This window comes from Hevea brasiliensis, chromosome 13 (genome assembly GCF_030052815.1).
Source record: "Hevea brasiliensis isolate MT/VB/25A 57/8 chromosome 13, ASM3005281v1, whole genome shotgun sequence".
NCBI lineage: Eukaryota > Viridiplantae > Streptophyta > Magnoliopsida > Malpighiales > Euphorbiaceae > Hevea > Hevea brasiliensis.
The window spans coordinates 85,465,779-85,485,833 of NC_079505.1; the positions used below are offsets into that span (position 1 = coordinate 85,465,779).

The 20,055-nt window shown below is 32.0% G+C and overlaps 3 protein-coding genes across 17 annotated transcripts; 2 read left to right on the top strand and 1 right to left on the bottom strand.

Annotated features, from left to right (window-relative positions):
• Positions 1 to 979: 979 nt before the first annotated feature.
• On the bottom strand, positions 980 to 4,936 carry LOC110669654 (uncharacterized). The gene is made up of 4 exons (XM_021831392.2): positions 4,405 to 4,936; positions 2,741 to 2,984; positions 2,466 to 2,559; positions 980 to 1,495 (listed from the first exon to the last, which is right to left on the bottom strand). The coding sequence occupies exons 1-4, from the start codon at positions 4,830 to 4,832 to the stop codon at positions 1,212 to 1,214; spliced, it is 1,050 nt and encodes a 349-aa protein (XP_021687084.2). The 5' UTR covers positions 4,833 to 4,936; the 3' UTR covers positions 980 to 1,211.
• Positions 4,937 to 8,190: 3,254 nt separating this feature from the next.
• On the top strand, positions 8,191 to 10,456 carry LOC110669664 (60S ribosomal protein L15-1). Of its 3 annotated transcripts, none has more exons than XR_002497756.2 (5): positions 8,191 to 8,322; positions 8,554 to 8,720; positions 9,213 to 9,410; positions 9,740 to 10,035; positions 10,244 to 10,456. XR_002497756.2 is itself a non-coding variant. In XM_021831404.2 (4 exons), exons 1-4 carry the CDS (start codon positions 8,319 to 8,321, stop codon positions 9,983 to 9,985), a joined length of 615 nt encoding a protein of 204 aa, XP_021687096.1. In that variant the 5' UTR covers positions 8,191 to 8,318; the 3' UTR covers positions 9,986 to 10,123. The 3 variants fall into 3 exon arrangements, 1 of the variants encoding a protein (XP_021687096.1); XR_002497755.2 differs by lacking the exon at positions 10,244 to 10,456 and adding an exon at positions 10,142 to 10,242; XM_021831404.2 differs by lacking the exon at positions 10,244 to 10,456 and having other exon boundaries at positions 9,740 to 10,123.
• Positions 10,457 to 12,015: 1,559 nt separating this feature from the next.
• On the top strand, positions 12,016 to 19,397 carry LOC110669636 (uncharacterized). Of its 13 annotated transcripts, XM_021831373.2 has the most exons (17): positions 12,018 to 12,354; positions 12,563 to 12,636; positions 12,719 to 12,824; positions 12,965 to 13,059; positions 13,334 to 13,432; positions 13,562 to 13,722; positions 14,222 to 14,373; positions 15,084 to 15,202; positions 15,595 to 15,758; positions 15,908 to 15,982; positions 17,080 to 17,151; positions 17,417 to 17,554; positions 17,889 to 18,044; positions 18,263 to 18,393; positions 18,483 to 18,661; positions 18,813 to 18,924; positions 19,031 to 19,397. In XM_021831373.2, the coding sequence occupies exons 6-16, from the start codon at positions 13,614 to 13,616 to the stop codon at positions 18,871 to 18,873; spliced, it is 1,356 nt and encodes a 451-aa protein (XP_021687065.1). In that variant the 5' UTR covers positions 12,018 to 12,354; positions 12,563 to 12,636; positions 12,719 to 12,824; positions 12,965 to 13,059; positions 13,334 to 13,432; positions 13,562 to 13,613; the 3' UTR covers positions 18,874 to 18,924; positions 19,031 to 19,397. The 13 variants fall into 13 exon arrangements, with proteins under 13 accessions (XP_021687059.1, XP_021687058.1, XP_057988639.1 ...); XM_021831367.2 differs by lacking the exon at positions 13,334 to 13,432 and having other exon boundaries at positions 12,016 to 12,404; positions 12,745 to 12,824; positions 13,015 to 13,059; XM_021831366.2 differs by lacking the exon at positions 13,334 to 13,432 and having other exon boundaries at positions 12,016 to 12,354; positions 12,745 to 12,824; positions 13,015 to 13,059.
• The last annotated feature ends 658 nt before the right edge of the window (positions 19,398 to 20,055 follow it).

The window sequence follows — 20,055 nt, forward strand, 5'->3', positions numbered from 1 at the left end:
CCAGCATCATATATCTATTTATATTTACAAAAACAACTTCTAAAGATTCCAGGAGATTTAACTAACAAATCAGAGCCTTACATTTGTTAACAAAAGAGTGGCTGATAAGACACCACTAATTTATCTAGAATTTTCTCTAATTCAGCTAGATTATACAAAATATAATTAATCTTCCAATTATTCTGGAACCTTCATTAAGAAAACTCTCAATTCCAACAGAAACTTGTGTTGCTTCTCATCCTTTATGTTCTTTTTTCATTTTTGAGGCCTTAGCATCAGATGATTTTTCTTTATAAAAACCCCATCCTATTAGTAAATATGTTCTTATTGAGGTTGGAAATGAAGAGATTTAGTTTGATACTTAATTTGGTGAATTTTGGAAACTGTAATTTTTGTTTTGCATGGCCATCGGAAGGTTTCAACAGGTTCAGATTAAACATTTGCTCAACATGTTATGACCATCAACACTGCAGCCAAACACTGTTGCACTGTTGGAGAACTTGGGAAACGAGTTGTTTGTACATCTTGATGTCGATTCTCTCCTGAATTCTGTGATTAACTTGAGGAGCTAAATGCACAGCAATAGATTCAGTAGGTAATCAGTGTCCATAGAGCATGAAACACAGCAATACAATGGGGAAATAGTTCAGTAGAAATCTAACAATGTTGAGTAGATAGCAGGCGAATTTGATTTGGGCATTTGCAAGATGTTATTCATTCTTGAGCTATACTCTCAATTTAATCGAGAAATATAATTTTTCTCCTACTAATCATGCTTGGCAGAAAAAACTAAATCGAAGCTGATTCGTAAAGAGTATCGTGTTTAATTTTACCTCAAGGACATTGCATAACGCATAGTTGCCTGGTCTTCTTTTCCCCTTATCAATACAGCTATTTTCTTTTATACAGCGCAAAAATGAAACACATTCCATGCAACTTAAATTTGATAAATCCTCCCAGTTTAAAGGCTCCGAATCCAAATCACAAGCTGAAAGCACCTTTCTTAATTAACAGAAATACCAAAAGATTGTGCACAACAAGTCCGCATAAATTAAGACTACCCAGAGTGATGTTTTTGACAGAAAGGACTTAAATAATCACATAGCCATAAGACAAATATAGTGTTAACGCATAACTTCATCTTGAGCTGAAAGACTCAAGTAAAACAACCCAGTGGGAAGGGTACAACTTGTTATGTCGACAAATTATGGTCAAGCCCTGTGGGCTCGAGTCACAACCACAACCAGCAGGACCACCACGGATAGCAGGAAGGATGTTCTCAGCTTTTCCTCAAATGGATCTGCGGCTTCTGTTGTTTTCTTCTCATTATTAGGTGCTTTGAACAACTCATTCATCAGCTTCGTTATTTTCTCAATTGCTTCCGTGAATTTTGCTTTTGTGTTTTCAAATATCCACTTTACAGCATTCAAAGCAGGACTGGAGTCATCGCCAGTCTCATCTGAACTCTCTGTGGTTAGTGAACTAATCTTTTCTTCTGCATATATCATGGCAAGGCCATGTCAAAATTCAGTATTATGTGTGAGAAATTTATCCAAATAATGATAAACATGAAAAACACATGAAACATAGTACAGGGAAATTTATCGATGATGGTAAATGCTTTCATTAGAGACTAGGCCAGAGTACATACAAGCCAACTATATGCCTTTCTGAAAGAACTAAGAGAAATGACAATAAAGCATGGATGATAAGAACATATGATCAGTGAATTGCATGCTGGCTAGATATTGTTTGAAGATAATCAGTGACATTAGCAAGGATCATTGGTTATTCCAAACTAACCCAAAAATGTGCAAAAGATAAAAAGGTGAATAAACAAAATATAAATTAAACTCCTGACTTTGTGATTTATGATAGGTGCATCATGTGTCTCCAATTTCGGAAGATAGAGGGTCAAACAGCATCTTATATTTGGGAAACATTTTGAAGAATGACTCAAAAAAGTGAAGCTCTGACAAATTCTAAGGTGAAGTTCAGGAATGGCTTCGTAGACTATAGAATTGAGATTCAAAGATTCAAGTATCAAAAACTGATCATCAATTGATTTTAAGCAAGAACTTGATGAGGGGTAATATATAAGTCAGATTATGAGTCCGCTTGAAACTGGTTGAAAGTACAACACTAGTAGCAGTAGTTTAGAAACAGGATTAGACTCTTTTGAAGTGAAGACTAAACTAGAAAAAAAGATGATTCTAAGTCCACAACAAAGAGCCTGAGAGTCTATCTTCTCAAGCAATAAACATCCTTTACCCAAGCAAAGAATACAGGGGCGCATCTCAAAGATTTGCAGATGACACAAACAAGACCACCTAATTTATCAAGATCAACTTCAACACTGATGAAAATATATGAAAGGAACATCTTTTTTTCCTCCTAATATTAGAGGTGTAAAAAATAACTTCCTCATAGATGTTCAGTGTTAATGTAATGTACTTCACACTAACCTGCACAGTAGGTCTCACGCAGCTCGCGGACTACCTCATTGTTCAAAACAGCATCCCAAACAGCTTTATCAGAAGACAATGAGATGACCATTCTCTGCACATAAAGGTTATAGCCTTTGATAAGGGGAAAACTAATAACCAGAGCTGGGTCATTTCTTCAGTGAAAAAAAAAGATACATAGATGTGGGCTTTTAAAAGTTACATAAATTGATTTACAGGAAAGAGGTTCTATCTAACTAAACTTTTCGCATGTAATTATCATTAACAGTAGTCACCTGAACAGATGGCTCAGTCTGCAATAAATGGAAAGCATCATAAACACTGTCAGGTCCATAAGGGCGTAACATTCTTGAGTTACACAGATGTGGAGAAGACTCCCCCCAATCTAAATCTGACCCAGCTGGAGAAACATGGTGCAGCATGCCTGTTGAACTCAAAATTTGATCTGCTACATCTTTGTCCACATTATAAGTAAATTTATCTGTAATGGACTGGGGATGCGAAGCAGCATCATATATCCTGCAAGTGAAAATTCCAGAACAGTAGGCTTTTACATGGGAAATATGTAAGCATCAAGAAACCCATTCACAATGTTACAATTTTAGAAATCAAGAGGAAATCATCTCACCCCATCTACATGGAATTCCCGTCTTATCATAACATATCACGTTTTTGGGAAGTTCTATTATTTCTTTTTCTTTTTTTTTTTTTCCACCAACATTCTCACATTCATTGAGCCTAATTCTCATTTCTCAAACCAAAACTGCCTTTGTTTAGCTCATAAAACGAAGTGTCACTGTCAGTAACAACTAAATGTTCATTTTCTTGCAGAATAACGAGGATTGAAGTAATTGAGTAAAACCAAAATTAAGTTAGAAACATTTAGCAGTTCCCACTGTTCAAAATTGCAGACATGCTTAGTAGCAACCGCTGTTCAAAATCACATATTTTCTTTGCCTCTGCTATTCTACATAAACCATATTCATTTTCAAGACTTCCTTTGTTGGAAATAGAAAATCTAAGGTGAAGATAACCTGATATATGCAAGTAAACATCACTGTCGGTCTGTCACCATCATTCTCATTATAAAAGCATTGATTGTAAGATTAAACTTGAGATAATCATGACTTGCTTTTTAATTATGGTATTTTACTTGTTAGGGTAAGGCAAGAACGTGTCATACTATCAGCATTTTCGTGCAAAACACTCCACCATCACCATCCCAAACAGCACCCAATACATAACCGCTAGTCCAGCCTCAAAAACAGCAACTATCTCTAGTATAGTAGTGAATAGTAATTGTCTAGAATAGCAACAACATCAAGAACAACGGCAGCAAATTCTAAAATAATCTGTTTTGTTAGTGTGTCTCAAAATAAGGAAATTCTTGTCATGATGGGTCCATATATAAAAATGAAACTCATGTATTTGTAACTGCAAAGCGATTCTTTCATTATATTTCAATTTATACTCGATTTAATAAAAAAAAAATAATTTTTTTGCGATAAATTTCTTAATTCTTTAATTTATACCAAAAATCAAATTAGCTAAATTTCTTGATAGACCAAAATTTAAAAATAAAAAACTCAATTTTTGTATTTTCTTTATTTAAATTAAAATTTTTAGTAATTTCAACAAAAAGTCGAAATCAGTAAATTGAACCTCTTACTTAATGAAATTGAGTATTAACCCGTAAATTTATTTTTCCCACAATAAACTACCCAGAACAAACCAATCATAACAGGAAAACAACAATTTCTTCTAAAGACAACAAAGCAGAAATAATAATATGATTAAATAATAAAAATAAAAAATAGAACCGAATTTTCTTTCAATTTTATCAAATACGCAGAAATCGAAGCCAACGATAGCAAACATATAATTGAACTTCAAAACAATGGAATGAATAATTTTCTTTAAAAAAGGAGAAAAATCTCACTGTGTAAGGGCAGAGACAGCGCTATGAACTTCGTCCATGGAAGGAACAGGTCCCAGAACAAAATCATCAGAAACTCCAATTGTGCTCTTATATTCACTCCCATCCATATACACCCACTCATACTCATCACTATAAGAATCATCAGAAGGAGCAAAAGAAGGCCAGGAAGAGGCGTCGGGACTCCCATAATTAGCAGATACGGGAACATTGCAAGCAGAAGCAGAAGACAAACTAAGATTATTATTGGAAGAATTGAGCCCGTGGGTTGACCTAGAAATAGCAGTAGGGGAAGTAGCAGTGCCACAAGAAGAAGAAGAAGAAGAAATGGTTTCTTGGAGGTTGGTGACACCAGCGCGAGTAACTGCCCTACCAACCACCTTTAACATGCTGCCGCCTCCACCGCCCATCCCTTTGCCTCCACCAAACATGAATGCTCTGCTGATGTCTCTGTCTCTCTGTGTAAAGAGAATCCAGCAGAGATTATACCCGTGTACCAATTTAGAATTCTTAACGAAATAAAAATTGTTTGAGGAATGCTACCATTTGAAAGTCACTGTATAATACTCTACTTCCTACTCCTTGACAAGGCAATTCAAAAAAAATTAATTTATTTTTGCAATTCAAAAAAAAATTATTATTTTTATTTATTATCAAGATAATCTAAAAGAAATTAATTTATAATTAATTATTATCTCCTTCCTTTTATAAATAATTTCTCTTTTCACTCTCCTTCCTATTATTTTAAAAGTATTTATCATATTATTATGTAATTTATCCTCTATTGTTAAGGTAATTTCTTTTTATTCTTTTATAATTAATTATTATTTTATTTATTGTCAAAATAATTCAAAAAAATAATTTATTGTTTTTTTCTTATAATTAATTATTATTTTCTCTATCCTATAAATAATTCCTCTTTTTACTCTTGTATTTTTATACCTCATTTATCAATTGATTGATATCTCATAAAACATAGGTATTTAAAGGTAATACTCAGTAATTTAATTCTTTTGTACAATTTTTCCTTTTTATTGTCTTATTATTTATTTATTTATTCTTATATTAATGTAATTTTTTTTTAATTGATGGCATAGCGAGATTATTCAAATTTGTATACGAAAGATTTTTTTTTTTTTTTTTTTTTAGATGCTACTTGGTTGATGTAGGAAGTGAAGTAATCGAAATGAAGATTTAAAGACTGCGAATTCTTTTTTTGTTTATGCTATTAAAGACTTTAATAGAATGAAGCAATAATTGATATAATTTTTCATAATTATTTGATATTATTTTTTATAATAATATTTAAATTTTAAAAGTATTTTTTTTATATTTTTCCTTATATCATTTAGTAATTATGATGTTTTAAATTTAAACTAGTAAGATAACTTTTTAAATAGCTAATTCGTTAATTTTTTTTATATTAATTTATTTTTTCACATTTAATTGATGGCAATTTCAAGCAATAAAAATTTTAAGAAAAAAAAAAGCTAAAAAAAATGGTGAGATAAATAAGGTAAGTAGCAGAACAAGGAAAATACGAGAGTTAAAATAGGATTAATCATAGAGATAAAACAATAATTAATTATGGAATAGAGAAAAAAAAAGAGTTAATTTCTCTTTGAGTTACCTTAATAATAGGTGACAAATTACCAATTAATATAATAAATACTATCCTACGTAATTATTGTTAACATTTTTTAAATTATTTTTATCGATAATTAAAATAATATCACATTATATAATTAATAATAAAAAATTAATAATAATAATAAAAAAAAATCGAGCCTTCTACATGACAATGAACTCGTTATTTATATTTTTAAAAATATATATATTAATTAGATACAGTTAATTTTTAAATAATTAAAAATTATTTATCGATGAATCTCAATATATATAAATTTTTATATTTATATTTTAAATTTTATGGATGTAACTTATCGACATTAAAAAAATTATGAAAAGTAAATAAATTTATATATTGCAAGACATTGAATGGTGTATAACAATATGGTTTGCACTGAGAATTTGGGGTTTGAATATTAGCATGGTATATATGAATGAGAAATCATCAATTAAAAATGTATAAAATGGCATTGGATTGTCATTTACAAAACGTTCCGTTTCAGTCAAGGAAACTCCGATGTAGACATCTTTTATTTTTTTTCTTTTTTTTCTTTTTTTTTTACCAACTGAAAAGCCAATGCTCTTCTTGGGATCAAAACGACGTTTCAATCCTATAATAAAGTAGCCGTTGAAATGATGCTATAGATTTAGGGTCCGTTTAGTTGATAAAAAAATACTAAAAAATAAGAATGAATGTAAATAATTTCCTTTGCGGGCATTTGAAAGTTTTTTTTTTATTCTCATAAATTAGAAAATCTAATTTTATAATTAAGAAAATCATAATTTTCGTGAGAATTAAAACATAGAAAGAAATTAGAATGATTATCTTATTAAATAATAAATCCTAAATCTTGCTCATTTACTTATTGAAATGTTTTAGTTTCTATATTTGCATATTATTAATTAAAAATTATAATTATAATAATTATAATCATTACAATAATTAAAAAATTTTTATATTTCAAATAATTAATTTAAAATTATAATTATAAATATTTTATAATTAACATGATTATAATTATTGAAATAATTAAAACTAAATTAAAAATTGAAATAATAATTCAAATATAAAACGATTATTTTTATATTTTCATATAAATGATTAAAATTAAAAATTATAATGATAATTAATTATACCTCATTAGAATAAAAACAGTAAAAATATAATTTTTATATAATTTCATAAAATTAATTAAAATAAAAAATTTTAAATATAATTAATTTTAATTTTTTAAAGTAAAAAGATAAATTATTTTTATTTTTACTTATAGTAAAATAAAATTGAAAATTATGAATATAATTATAATTAATTAAAATAAAAAGTATTATTTTTATATTCTCATATAATAATTAAAATTAAAATATAAAACATAAAAAAAATAATTTTAAAAAATAATTTTTATTTGAGTATAAAATAAATTTGATTTCGATAATGCAACTTATATTTATAAACTAAACACTTTGAAAACGAATTTGATCCTAATTTTACAATAAAACAAATATAAATAAAAAGTTATCATTTTATTTCTTATACCAGTTTTTAATTCTATTCCAATTCCAATATGTCAACCACACATGCTCTGAAATTCCAAAATCTATTTATTACGAAAAAGCCAAATTATTATAATTGATTGCGTATTTTGTTGAGTTTTCTCAATTAACGATGATCTTAATATAATATTGACATGAAAAATTAGCAACACTTGAAAAATCAAAATCATAACAGAATATAATTATTTTCATATGAATATTTCACATTGCTATCAATTATAATAAAACTTAAAAGAACCTTTTCGTATAACTCTAAAACTGCAATTATTATATAATTTTTATTTAAAAAAATGATTTGAATCTTATATTTAACATGACATATTTAAATGCAAGATAGTGTAATTATATTTTAAAATATAAATTGTTCTTGACCACTTCAAATTCTTAAATCGACCTAGGTTTATTATTATTATTATTATTATTATTATTATTATTATTATTATTATTACAACATCAACGCTTAATTATTCAAGGCTGGACATGAGTATTGTACATAGATGGGTTGGGACTTGGGGCTAACCATGTGTGAAACTTCAACCCAAAATCAAGCGAACCAATCCAATAGAAAAGCAAGGTATGCCCATTGAGAGCCCATAAACATAGGAAAATGTACAATATTTAAGGGTAAATTGGTCCTTTTGCTCTACCAGCTAAAACCCTAATCGATCTTATTATATCCGTGGTCAGCTTCCCTCCGAGCCGAAACCAGAGAGCAAAGGAATCTCAAAGAAAAAATAATGGGTATGCATATTTTAATCTCTTGCCAATATCTCTACGTTTCTCGCATTTCTGAGATTTAACATGTTCAAATTACGCTATTTGTAATCCTTTGCTCCTTAACTAGGCTCTTTATTATTGAATCTAATGTCATGAAAAGGTTACGATGGTGCTTTTTTTTTGCCCCTTGAAATTTTCCTTAATCACTTATAACGTAGTTTCTGGGGTTAATTCTGGTGTTTATTGTGGAATTAGGTGCGTACAAGTACGTGTCGGAGCTATGGAGGAAGAAACAATCGGATGTGATGCGGTTCCTGCAGAGGGTGAGGTGCTGGGAGTATCGCCAGCATCCTTCCATTGTGCGTGTCACGCACCCCACCCGCCCTGACAAGGCACGCCGCTTGGGTTACAAGGCCAAGCAGGTAAAAACAAACCTTTTATTTTTGAACCAATATTCTCTCTCTTCCTTTTTTATGTTGAGTTACGTTTTTTAGATTGAAACACACGGATTCTTTATCATGTTTTTGAGATGATCGTTGTCATGTATCATGAATTCACATTGTGGATCTGCTTGATCCCCAATGCGTGTACTGTGTCTGTCCCCATCACGTAGGGATGACTGATCCTTTAATCATTGGACCTCAAATTAATCTAATTTACTTGATCGTCATTTACTGTTGTAGCCATTTTATTATCTATTGAGGGCTTGTGCACTAGTGATACGATGGATATCTACCAATTTGAAAATAGATGTATCGGAATTTGTCATTGTTGTCAATTCAACAACTAGTTGTTTTCGTGTTAAGTGTTTTTCTGCAATGCTAATGGATATGGCAACTAGTTCTATGCTGTTTTTCTTTTTTGGTTCTCTTTCAGTTAACTGATACACATGCCCTGACTGATATACTTTCCAGGGTTATGTGATATATCGTGTGCGTGTGAGGCGTGGTGGAAGGAAGAGACCAGTACCCAAGGGTATTGTCTATGGGAAGCCCACAAATCAGGGTGTTACTCAACTGAAATTTCAACGCAGCAAGCGTTCAGTTGCAGAGGAGCGTGCTGGTAGGAAGCTGGGTGGCCTTAAGGTTCTTAACTCTTATTGGCTCAACGAGGTGTGTGCATTGGTTGAACTTTTGTTAAGCCTTATTTGTATAGATTTCAATTGTCAATTCTTATAGCATTTGTCCTGGTGCTAATGATGGGAAACCGCTAAGGTGTCTATGAATGTTTTATTGGTTTGAATTCAATGAATGTGTTGGTAATATTGAGACGATGGGGAATCTTGAACAAGCTAATTATTCGGTAGAGGATTTTCCAAAACATTCTCATCGGAGACTTAGTGTTGTGGCAATTTGCATGTGCAGAAGTTGAGAGCCTGTGATTTGTGATAGGGATCCTGATCCTAGCTATTATAAAATATCTATGTAATTCTGTCATGCAGGATTCAACATACAAGTACTATGAGGTTATCTTGGTTGATCCTGCACACAATGCGATCCGCAATGATCCAAGGATCAACTGGATCTGCAATCCTGTCCACAAGCACAGGGAGCTTCGTGGGCTTACTTCTGCAGGGAAGAAGTACAGAGGTCTGCGTGGCAAGGGGCACTTGCACCACAAAGCACGGCCTTCAAGAAGGGCAACCTGGAAGAGGAACAACACACTTTCTCTCCGACGCTACCGTTGATCTTTTTGACATAGTTTGTCGTTTCTATCATCCAAATTTTATTTTCTATTGTAAGATTTGCCTATTTTGATACAATTGTTTTTTGCTACTTTTGTTGAACAAGTTCTTTGAGGCTTACTGAGTTTCATTTTTGTGGAACTGCTTTGGTATTTTCAGCTTATGATGATTTACTTCGAAGTCTGTTGGATGTTTGATTGTTCATATTATGAAATGTTTTGGGTTTTCCAATATAAATAAAGCCAAATTGTGGTTTGGCAGAGCCGTCAAGAGAGATTCATAATTGGTAACCAAGATCCAAGAAGACATGAATATGATGATGCTCAAAGTTGCTGCGCTCGTTGGAATGTTCTGGTAATTTCAGATAAATCTGCTCCTACCGTGCATCTGGAGCTTGGTTCTATCATAACACAAAGTGAATCGTCTTTAAGTGGACTGTAGCCTGTAGATTAATTTCAAAGGAAAAAAAAAAAAAAAGATGTATACCTATACTGTTTTTGTTTTGCAAAACATCATTAGTTTTGAGCAAATTTTTTGCTAATGCTTTTCAAGGCTCGTTTCAGAGTCCTGTCAACTTGGATTTGATTGAAGTAGCTAATTTTTTAGGGTGATAAAGTTTTTAGTTTAATTTGTAAATTTATTAAATTTATTTAAAAATCGGAAGGCATTTAGTTGAATTTATAATTTAAAAGTAAAATTATTTAAAATAATTTTTTAATTAATTAAAAATTATATTATGTTAATAATTTTTAAAAATATTGACATAACATTCATTTTAATAGTTATAATATTTAATTATATATATATTTTATTATTGTGATAAATTAATTTATTTTAATTTAAAATTATTTTGTTAAATAATTATTTATTTATTTTTTAAATTAATTAATAAATTAAAAAACATATTTTATATTAAAAATTAAAATTAAAAAAAATTATTATATACACTCAAATGTATACACACTCAATCGATTAATAAATTATTATTTTAAGTAAATTTTATTATGAATTTAAATAAAATTACTATAATTTTATATAATGTGTCATATTTAAATTAATTGGGTGTATAGTATAGGTAAAACTCACTCTTCCAACAACATCAAAACCAAAATTTTGAACACAAATTTGAATATAACAGTACTATAACAATTTTGAACGTAAAGACAAGTTCTCGATATCACAGTAAAAGTAATACACAAAGTAATGCTCACAACATCAAAAAAAACTGAAATACACCCCTTTTACAATAGCAGAAAATACTTCTCATTGACGGCCGGTAGCTGCAAACGGAAGTCGAAGACTCGAGATGCTTTTTAACAAGATGGAGAACATGGCCAACAATAGATGGCGATTAGAAGACGGCCTGAAGGACAGAAGCAAAAGGAGTAAAGGTTGAGGCAGAGAAAACGAAGTCTGGAAGAGGAATAAAGGAGCCTGTCTGGGAGAGAAAATGACGGACTAAGTGAGAGGGTGGCAAGGCAGAGAAGAAAACGAAGAATGGGTCAATGGGGAATGGGGACATCCAACGACCTCGTTTTAATTGAAACAATAAGGAAAATATGCATAGAAAGCATTTATTATGCTATACGCGTGAAGGAACTATATAATTTTTTTTAGTAGTCTTACGTACATTTTAGTATATATATTCAATCAATTTAAACACAAATCATGATAATTTATCATGATTTTGTCTAAATTCATAATAAAATATACTTAAAATAATAATTTATTAATTTTTTATTAATTATATATATATATATATATATATATATATATATACAGAGTACATATAAAAATTTACATTTAAAAATTTTCTTTCTTATATAAAAATCCTAATTGTATAAATTTTGAAAGTTTCATATCTTTGTTTTAACTAGTATGTTGGTTTCATTGTTTTCTCCTCTTGACTTCTACTATTAACATATCAAATTGATGATTTATAGGGACAACTTTTTGCCATTAAAATTTTCAGTTCATGCTGCTTATAAGAAAACAACAGGTTCTTTGTTTCTTCCCCTTTTTTTTCCTTTTTTTTTGTTGTTAAAATTCTTTAGGCTCGAATTTTTCTCTTATCTCATTTCTCTAAGCCAAACCCGAGAAAAACAAACTGTACCGTACCGATTTGATTCGGTTCTTTTATAATCACGGTTCGATTCAATTTATATTTCCAGGAAGTTCTGTTATTTCATTTTATCGGTTCGATTTAGAACCGAACCTACCGAATGCGGCCCAAGAGCACATCCTTGACCTACTGACGGAGGTGGTCGCTGGTGGCGGTAACAACTCTCCTTTCGGGCTTCGCGCTCGGTTTCAGGTCTAAAAATTCCTTCACCGCGTTATCTTCGAAACAATTTAATTCTGTTCTATCGCTGGTGAGTTTTCTCCGGAGTAGAGCTCATTTTCCATGTCTTTCTTACTGGGAGTGAGTTCTATCATTTTCCAGATTTTTTTTTTTCAATTGTCAAAGCCAAAAACAGATTTCATGGCTCTGTTTTCCTTCTGTTCCCTTAATTTACAAGTACCCATTTCTAAAACTCTCTGAAAGTTTATTGATACTAACCATTTTCTCTTTTTTCATAGATCAAAGGCATCAGTAATCAAGCCTCAGATGGCCAGCGATGCCAGTCTATCTCGCACTTTTAAGTACTTATTGGGTTAGTTTTGCTTCCTCTACTTCTTTCTAATTCTCCCCTCCAAAATTAAGGGTATACAGTTTGGGACTTGCTGTTTATAAAGTATTGGGTAATCTTGGCGAGGTATAGCTACACAGTTCTTGTCAAGAGGAATTCCATTTATTTTCAATTCGTGGATTGTCAGGCACCTCACAGAAGAGGACTATGCGGTATAATTTCTATGAACTGTTGGCAGCTTTCTGTTTTTTGTTCTTTTCTTGTTTATTTTACTTAAAAAAATTGTTCATTCGTGGTTGTGATCTGAAACGAAATTCTTTTGTTAATTCTCTTTTTTCCCCTTTAAATTCAGGTTTACGCAGTTCAGTTTCATTTGTTTGTCACCTGTGTCTTGTTTCTTAGTAGGGAGGGATTTCGGCGAGCTTGCATGAGGGCTGAAATTAAATGGTATTAATATCCCCTCTGCCTGTCTTAATCAATCTAGTGTGCGTTCTTGACATCATGAATTTAAATTGCATCTCTAGCTGCTCTAGTTATTCATTCGTTTATTGGGCATACTGTTTTGCATAAAAATTGCCATAGAAGTCCGGTTTTAAATATGCATCACTGTGTAATTTATAAGGTTATACCTTGCTCATTATGCCTAGAAGTGTTATTTTCTGTGGTGCTATGTGATAGTATATGGTCTTAATTCATGTCACTTCTTTTTATCATTTTATAGGCCACATTAGAACTGAAGCTTAACAAGTTATTGTAATATGGATTTGTGAGAGGAGTGCATGATTTTTGAAATTCTATAATGCCTGCAATTTGATCTAAGGTGCAGTTCTAGACAACTTTTGAACTGTTTCTTTGTTAGGACAGGATATTTATTTCATGATGACATTTTTTTGGCCTAGAGGTGAGGTATCATCTGATCTAATGACCTCACAATTGTCTCATGCCACAGTGATGGTACGTCAACCGAAGAATATGCAGCAAAGCTATTAAAAGTAGCTTGGATGACTCTCCCTCTTGGGATAGTTATCACAGTTGCCATGTGCATTTTTGTCTTTTGGTGGCAAGGACTAAGCCATTCTGATCCATATGCACAAGCAATCTTGATTAATGGTAATTTTTTATGACTGCCTCTCATGTACATGTTCTTTAAACGTGATATTTGAGCTTTTAACTTCTGTTTCTGTACCTTCTGGAACACAACTTGCTTATGGATGCTTGAGAATTTTGGGAATACCTCAAAAGTTACAGCTTATCTTAGGAAACATAGTAATATTGAGGATAAAATTTAGGAGAGGAAGTGAAGAGTGCCAATCCGAAGGATAATTGATCAACTAACGGATAATGCCCATAAACTGAAGCAGTATGCATTATTTTAATTAGATAATATACACAACAACTCTATAACTTTCATTAGTTTCATTGTCCTTCATCAGAGCTTTATGATGTTTACCTTCATTGTAGTTAAAAATGCATTATGTCTCTACTCATTTTCTCTCTTTATTCAAGTGGTTTTCATTTTTCTTTCCCCTCTTGTCCTTGGCACCTTATATAAAATCCTCATTTGTCTTAAGTGAAGTTAAACATCATATCAGTTGACTTCATGTTGCAGGCTGTGCATGTATACTGGAGCTATTAGCCGAACCATTGTATATCCTTTCTCAGAATTTACTCCTGCTTAAACTGCGGTTAATGATTGAAACAATTGCTACCTTTTCGCGCTGTCTGATCATGTATATCCTTATTGTCAAACAACCCAGCATGGTAAAAGTCTTAATCGTCTAATCTTTTTAGTTGCATGTTTTCAATCTATTAATGGGATGTTCCAATGGAATACATGGATTTAAAATCTTAGATTGAATGTTGTTATCTGTTGTTGAGCTAGTTCAAAGATGTCCTATGATGGTTCTTCAATATGTAAATCCCAGTTTCAAAAGTTCGTGAAGTGCACATGTAATATTTATTACATTCCTTTCTATTCTACTTGTAAATGTGCCTGCAGTAAGGCATACTGTACTCAAATCTTAGAGGAGAATCTCTCATCCTATCTTGTGGATATTCTATTGCTTTTGTGGCATTACACTTCACCATCTCTTCTTTGTCTTAGGGATCTTTCATTTTTCCGTTACTTGTAGGAGTAGGGGCCAATTTTTAATCCAAGAGGTTGTTTTGAGTTATTTTGAGCATATGGTTTGCATTTAAAAAAAAAAAAAAAAAATCTTTTTAGTATTCCAGTTAAATGTTTGGAAAGCATAACTAGTTCTTAATAAGGTATTTTGCAGTAAGGGTCGCTAAGATTATGGTTAGAGGCATTTCCTCAGGTCTGTCTCAGTGTCTATTCACCTAAGTAACATTCTAGATCTTAATTTGTAATTGTGGCAAAACCTGCTTATTTTCTTGTAATTTATGTTGGCCTACTCTATGGTTTTGCATGGTGACGGTTGCTAATATATAAATTTCCCTGATTGTTGTAGGAGAAAGGGATCATTTTTGCATTGTCGCAGACTGCATATGGAGCTTGCTTATTCATAGGATATTGGAGTTATTTTCTTCTTATCCGTGCATTTAGAAGTTCTGATCTTCTCCCTTTCAGGTATAGATTTTTATTCTATCATACGCAATTTTTTTTTCAATATGTTTTGTTTGTCACTCCTTGCCCTTCAAAAGAGAAGGGAAAAAGGGGTACAAAAATTGTTGAGATTGATTACAAGATGTGTATGAACATTAAATAGTAATGATTTGAATACTGAGACATCACCTTTATGGGCAATGCCTCCTTCAATGGTCTGCTGAACTTCCAAGTTTCAATGGGAAGGGCTCATCTGTTTGATTTGCGGCTCATATTCTGTTTAAGCTGTTAAAAATGATGGTCTCCCAAATTTGGCTGTATTACTTTATTATTAATTATATGCTAAAGTTGCTCATACCTGCTTGCATTTTCCTGTTTTTATCCAATTATTTTATTTAATCCATGTTCTTTCACAGCCTAGAAACGAAAATGGATTATGATAAACAACTCGCAAACATGTGTATGCTGTTTACTCTTCAATCCTTTCGAAAGCTAATCCTTCAGGAAGGGGAAAAGATGGTCCTTGTGTGGTTGGATAGCCCATATAACCAGGCTATATATGGACTTGTTGACAAATTAGGTATGTGGCTTGCCTAGTATCCTGAGCCTTAATGAGTTTTTTCTTGAATAAAACAATCACATGCTTTACCATTTCAGTTGAGAAAAATGGGATTAATCTTCCATGTTTGAAGTTCAGAGCATGTTTAATTATTAAATTATTTATTCCAGGAAGCTTAGTAGTGAGGTTGGTGTTTCTGCCATTTGAGGAAAGTTCATATGCTACATTTGCTAGGTCCTCATCAGGTTCAACTCTCTCCTTATTCATTGTTCATAACAGTGTTTTGTTTTTGATAAACTTCATTTCATCTGGATTATGCAATTCTGTGTCTATTGCTACTGCATTTTCTTTCTCGGTGATTTCTTTTTTTAGCAATCCATTTGAATTTACACTGTTTGGGAGGAGGTTTTATGAAGTAATTGGAGATTTTATAAAGTTTTGAAGCCGTAGATTTGTATTTGGGAGAAACCATGATTTTTTAAAGTAAGGTTCTTGGAGGTTTTTGAAAACCTCCAAAAACCTCCATCTTCCAATTGGTGGGTTGAAAAGTTTTTCTCTTCAAAACCTTCACTTCCTCTCAAACAACCAGAAATTATAATGGTTCAAAAACCATGAGAAACCTTATTTTTAAAAAACCTTTCTTTAAAAACCCTTACATTGCTCTACCACCTTCCAAATAGAGCGTTAGTGTATCGCATTAGTTATCCACTTTTTTGTTGCCCATGAGGAAGCATGAAAAATTGGCTTCTATGGAATCAGCCCACAGGAAACATAGGTCGACTTAAGGAGCATTGTTATCATATTATAGATTCATTGAGTGCAACAACAAAACTGGATGGTGCTTTTTTATGTCCTCTATGCTTGTCCACCATCCACCCCCACACAAAAAAAAAAAAAAAAGAAAAAGAAAAGAAAAGAAGGCAGAGACAAAATTTCTCTCTTTTGCCGTCTCTTTGCACAGGCTTTGGTTCTGGTGATTAGTTTTTAATGGGAATATGTCTAAGGCCTAAATTTTCTCCCAATATTCTTTGGTTTTTCATAATTTTTTTTTGTCTTACCATTTGCTTCTATTCTATGCCATTAAACTCTTACATTTACTGGTATCAGTAATATGTTTAAGGCCTAAATCTCTTTCAATATACTTTGGTAGTTCATAACTTGTTTAATTTAGTACTTGCTTCTGTTCTGTTTCATTATACTTACAGCTAACATTATCGGCTTTTGGAATGAAAGGCTTCATATTTTGAAACATTCAGTTGTCTTCATTTCAATGTAAAATCATGATTTCTTGATTCTCTAATTCTCTTCATTAGCACCTAAACGTTTGTCCCTCTGTTGACAGGAGAAGATCCACACAAAAGCAGGAAGCTGGCAAGCTACCTTACTGAGGCCCTGAAGCTTGTTTTGTTAATTGGTATTTCCAGTTGCTTAGGTCTTTCCTTTGTTATTGATTAGTCTCTTAGTCCATTTAATCAAGTTAGGTTTCAAATTTTCATCTTATTATTGTTGTATTCCATAATGAAAATTGCTGTAGCATTTAATTTTATACTGATATGTCAAGAAGTGCTGAAAATTGGCACATTCTCTCTGTACCAACTTCCTGATTTCCTGCTGAACAGTTGAACTTTATGACAATAAATGACCAATTCCATCTTTTGAACAGTCCTCATATGTTTCAGGTCTTGTGTTCATGGCATTTGGCCCAAGTTACTCTTACTGTCTAATCAGATTATTGTATGGCCATAAATGGAGTGATGGGGAAGCATCAACAGCTCTTCGGTATTATTGCCTTTATATCATTGTTTTGGCTATGAATGGTGAGTACTACTTGTCATCATCACTCCCAGTTATAGTTGTTATGTAATAACAACAACCATTATGTATCACAATGCACTCCACGACATTTTTGTACAATTCCTTCTTTGGTTCTTGTTGGTTCCTGTCCGTATAGGTGACAATGCTGCTCCTTGTGTCATATATTCTATGGATTAAGAAATTATTTTTGCAAAACTGTAAATTCTGCTTACATGTCTCCGAACATGTAAACACAACAATGAACCACTTAATTATTATACAAATAATACATGTGTTACAGCTATCCTTGAGATAATATCATGGAGATTTTGATCCTTATTTTTGTTTTTGTATCAGGAACTTCTGAAGCATTTCTACACGCTGTTGCAACAGAGAGCCAACTCAAACGTTCAAACGATTCATTGCTTGTTTTCTCACTGCTATATGTAGTGCTGAATGTCCTACTGATACGGTCAGCTGGTTCAGTTGGCTTGATTCTGGCGAATTCATTAAGTATCCTCTGTGTTTTTAGTTTTGGCATTGGTCATTATTTCGGCTAAGAGCCCAATTATACTAGATGCATCATATACAATTATACATATTGTAAACTATGGTATGAGGTATAAGACTATCTTCTGTTGACTTAAAACAAAATTTGTTGAAACCTGTAATTGATAGTCTTTCGTGAGAAAATTTCCTTATTGGATTTTTGGTACAAAATGGTGCTTCAGTTGTTGATTCCAGAATTCAACTTCTTAGCATGATAAAAGTTCTTTACGTTGATGTCAAGTTTCTTGACTTTTGTGAAGATATGATTTTGAGGATTATATACTCTGCAGTATTCATCAAGCATTATTTCAAGGTATGACTTTGATGATGCAACCTTTGGCTTTGCATATTTTGATCATTCATATTGACCTTACAATAGAAATTTTTCCTCTACATCTACAGGACTCTTCTGCATTTACTTTCCGCGGCTGCTTGCCTTCAGGTTGGACAGTTCTGTTGTTTTCTGGTGCAACTACTCTCATTTCTGAGAGAGTATTTCTAGACCACAAAAATTTCTGGCCGACGTTTTTAGTTCACTTTTCCATTGGGTTTACTTGCTTTGGCATATCCTCTGTTGTCATGTGAGTATTTTCTTGTGTTACTTTGTGTGACTTCTGAAAACTGGATTTTACTTGCAAGTGTTGATAGCTTATTTTATATTTTCTTCTTTTAATTTCTTTAATTGTGCTTTTGATATGAAATGTTTACCACTGATTGTATTTTCATAAATAGTTATCGGCGGGAAAGAACTTTTATCAACAAAATTATCCGTTTTCATGATCATGTGGACTGAAGAGCAGCCAACTGCCCCAAGAGCTCTGAAAGATGGAATTACTTTTCTTTGGTACCACTCTAATCATTGGCTATATACTCTTTTGCGGTTTGATATTTTAATTTTTCATTGCTCCTTATTTGGATATATAATTAACAATAGAGGGCTTTTGATGCAGCCCGAAACAATGAAGACTAGGGAGCTACAAGCCATTTATTTATTCAAGGGGTACATGATAATTAATATTTCCTTTAGGAATATGATACACTGGAAGTGGTTAGGATTAGTAGCAATATAATTAACAATATAACAAGTTATAATTTTGCCACCAGATACCATTTAGTTTTATAACCCAACCCAATTCCTTCTTCCCATCTCTCAGAGAATCTAAATGGAGTTATGTCTTTTTGGTAAGCAATTAATCTAGTTATAGTTCTTTTTTCTTCCAATTTTATCTATTACTTGTGTTTGCTGGCACAATGATAACTCACTCTGTATGAGAATGTTGGGAAATTTTGAAGGACATCTGCAGTTCCAATTCTCAATTAATCTTCAACATATGACAATTGAATAATAATATAACTGAAGTTGAAGTGAAATCTGAAAATTATTCTGAATGTAAAAAATAAAGAAATTGCAGCATTTGCATTTGCAGTAGATGAAAGTGCAACCGCAACAGATTCTATGTTGGGTCTCTTATTTCCTTTGATGAGGGAGGGAAAGGTAGTGTGGGGATGGACTGGGAACTCTGGACACTCACCAGTGGTTTATTTGAGTCTTATACGAGGTCAAAAATGGAATTTAAATGATACGCTCTCACAACAATAGCACCAAACACCAATCTAGCACGGTTGTATTATTAATCCTTACCCACTTTCAGTAATACTATCTTCTCGCTTTTGCATTATAGAGCGATAGCTATACGAGTGACAATCACTTGGTTACTGTAAAAAATAACCTATTGCAAAGTTTACCGTCCCAATTTCTATATGATAGTAGTATTTTTTTTTTCCCTGCATTAATATAATAAAGTTATGCAAACGTTTAAACAGGCATAATAGCCACTATAATGGGTTTTTGGTCAATGGCCCCATTGTTATATGGAAAAGTTAATTTTGTTCATTATATTTGTTTCCTACTATCAAGAGGAACAATTTAAACATAGTAACCACAAAATGGTTGAGATGATATCCATAAGAAGAA

Excerpts from the sequence above, each read along its gene's own strand:
- LOC110669664 (XM_021831404.2), top strand. Across the intron at positions 8,721-9,212 it reads TGGGTTACAAGGCCAAGCAG|GGTTATGTGATATATCGTGT; the intron begins GTAAAAACAAAC and ends TATACTTTCCAG. Across the intron at positions 9,411-9,739 it reads ACTCTTATTGGCTCAACGAG|GATTCAACATACAAGTACTA; the intron begins GTGTGTGCATTG and ends TCTGTCATGCAG.
- LOC110669636 (XM_021831364.2), top strand. The coding sequence starts at position 12,591 with ATGGCCAGCGATGCCAGTCTATCTCGCACTTTTAAGTACTTATTGG. Across the intron at positions 17,152-17,416 it reads GAAGCTTGTTTTGTTAATTG|GTCTTGTGTTCATGGCATTT; the intron begins GTATTTCCAGTT and ends CATATGTTTCAG. Across the intron at positions 18,662-18,812 it reads GGCATATCCTCTGTTGTCAT|TTATCGGCGGGAAAGAACTT; the intron begins GTGAGTATTTTC and ends TTTCATAAATAG.
- LOC110669654 (XM_021831392.2), bottom strand. The coding sequence starts at position 4,832 with ATGTTTGGTGGAGGCAAAGGGATGGGCGGTGGAGGCGGCAGCATGTTA. Across the intron at positions 2,560-2,740 it reads AGACTGAGCCATCTGTTCAG|AGAATGGTCATCTCATTGTC; the intron begins GTGACTACTGTT and ends CTTTATGTGCAG. Across the intron at positions 1,496-2,465 it reads GCGTGAGACCTACTGTGCAG|AAGAAAAGATTAGTTCACTA; the intron begins GTTAGTGTGAAG and ends TGATATATGCAG.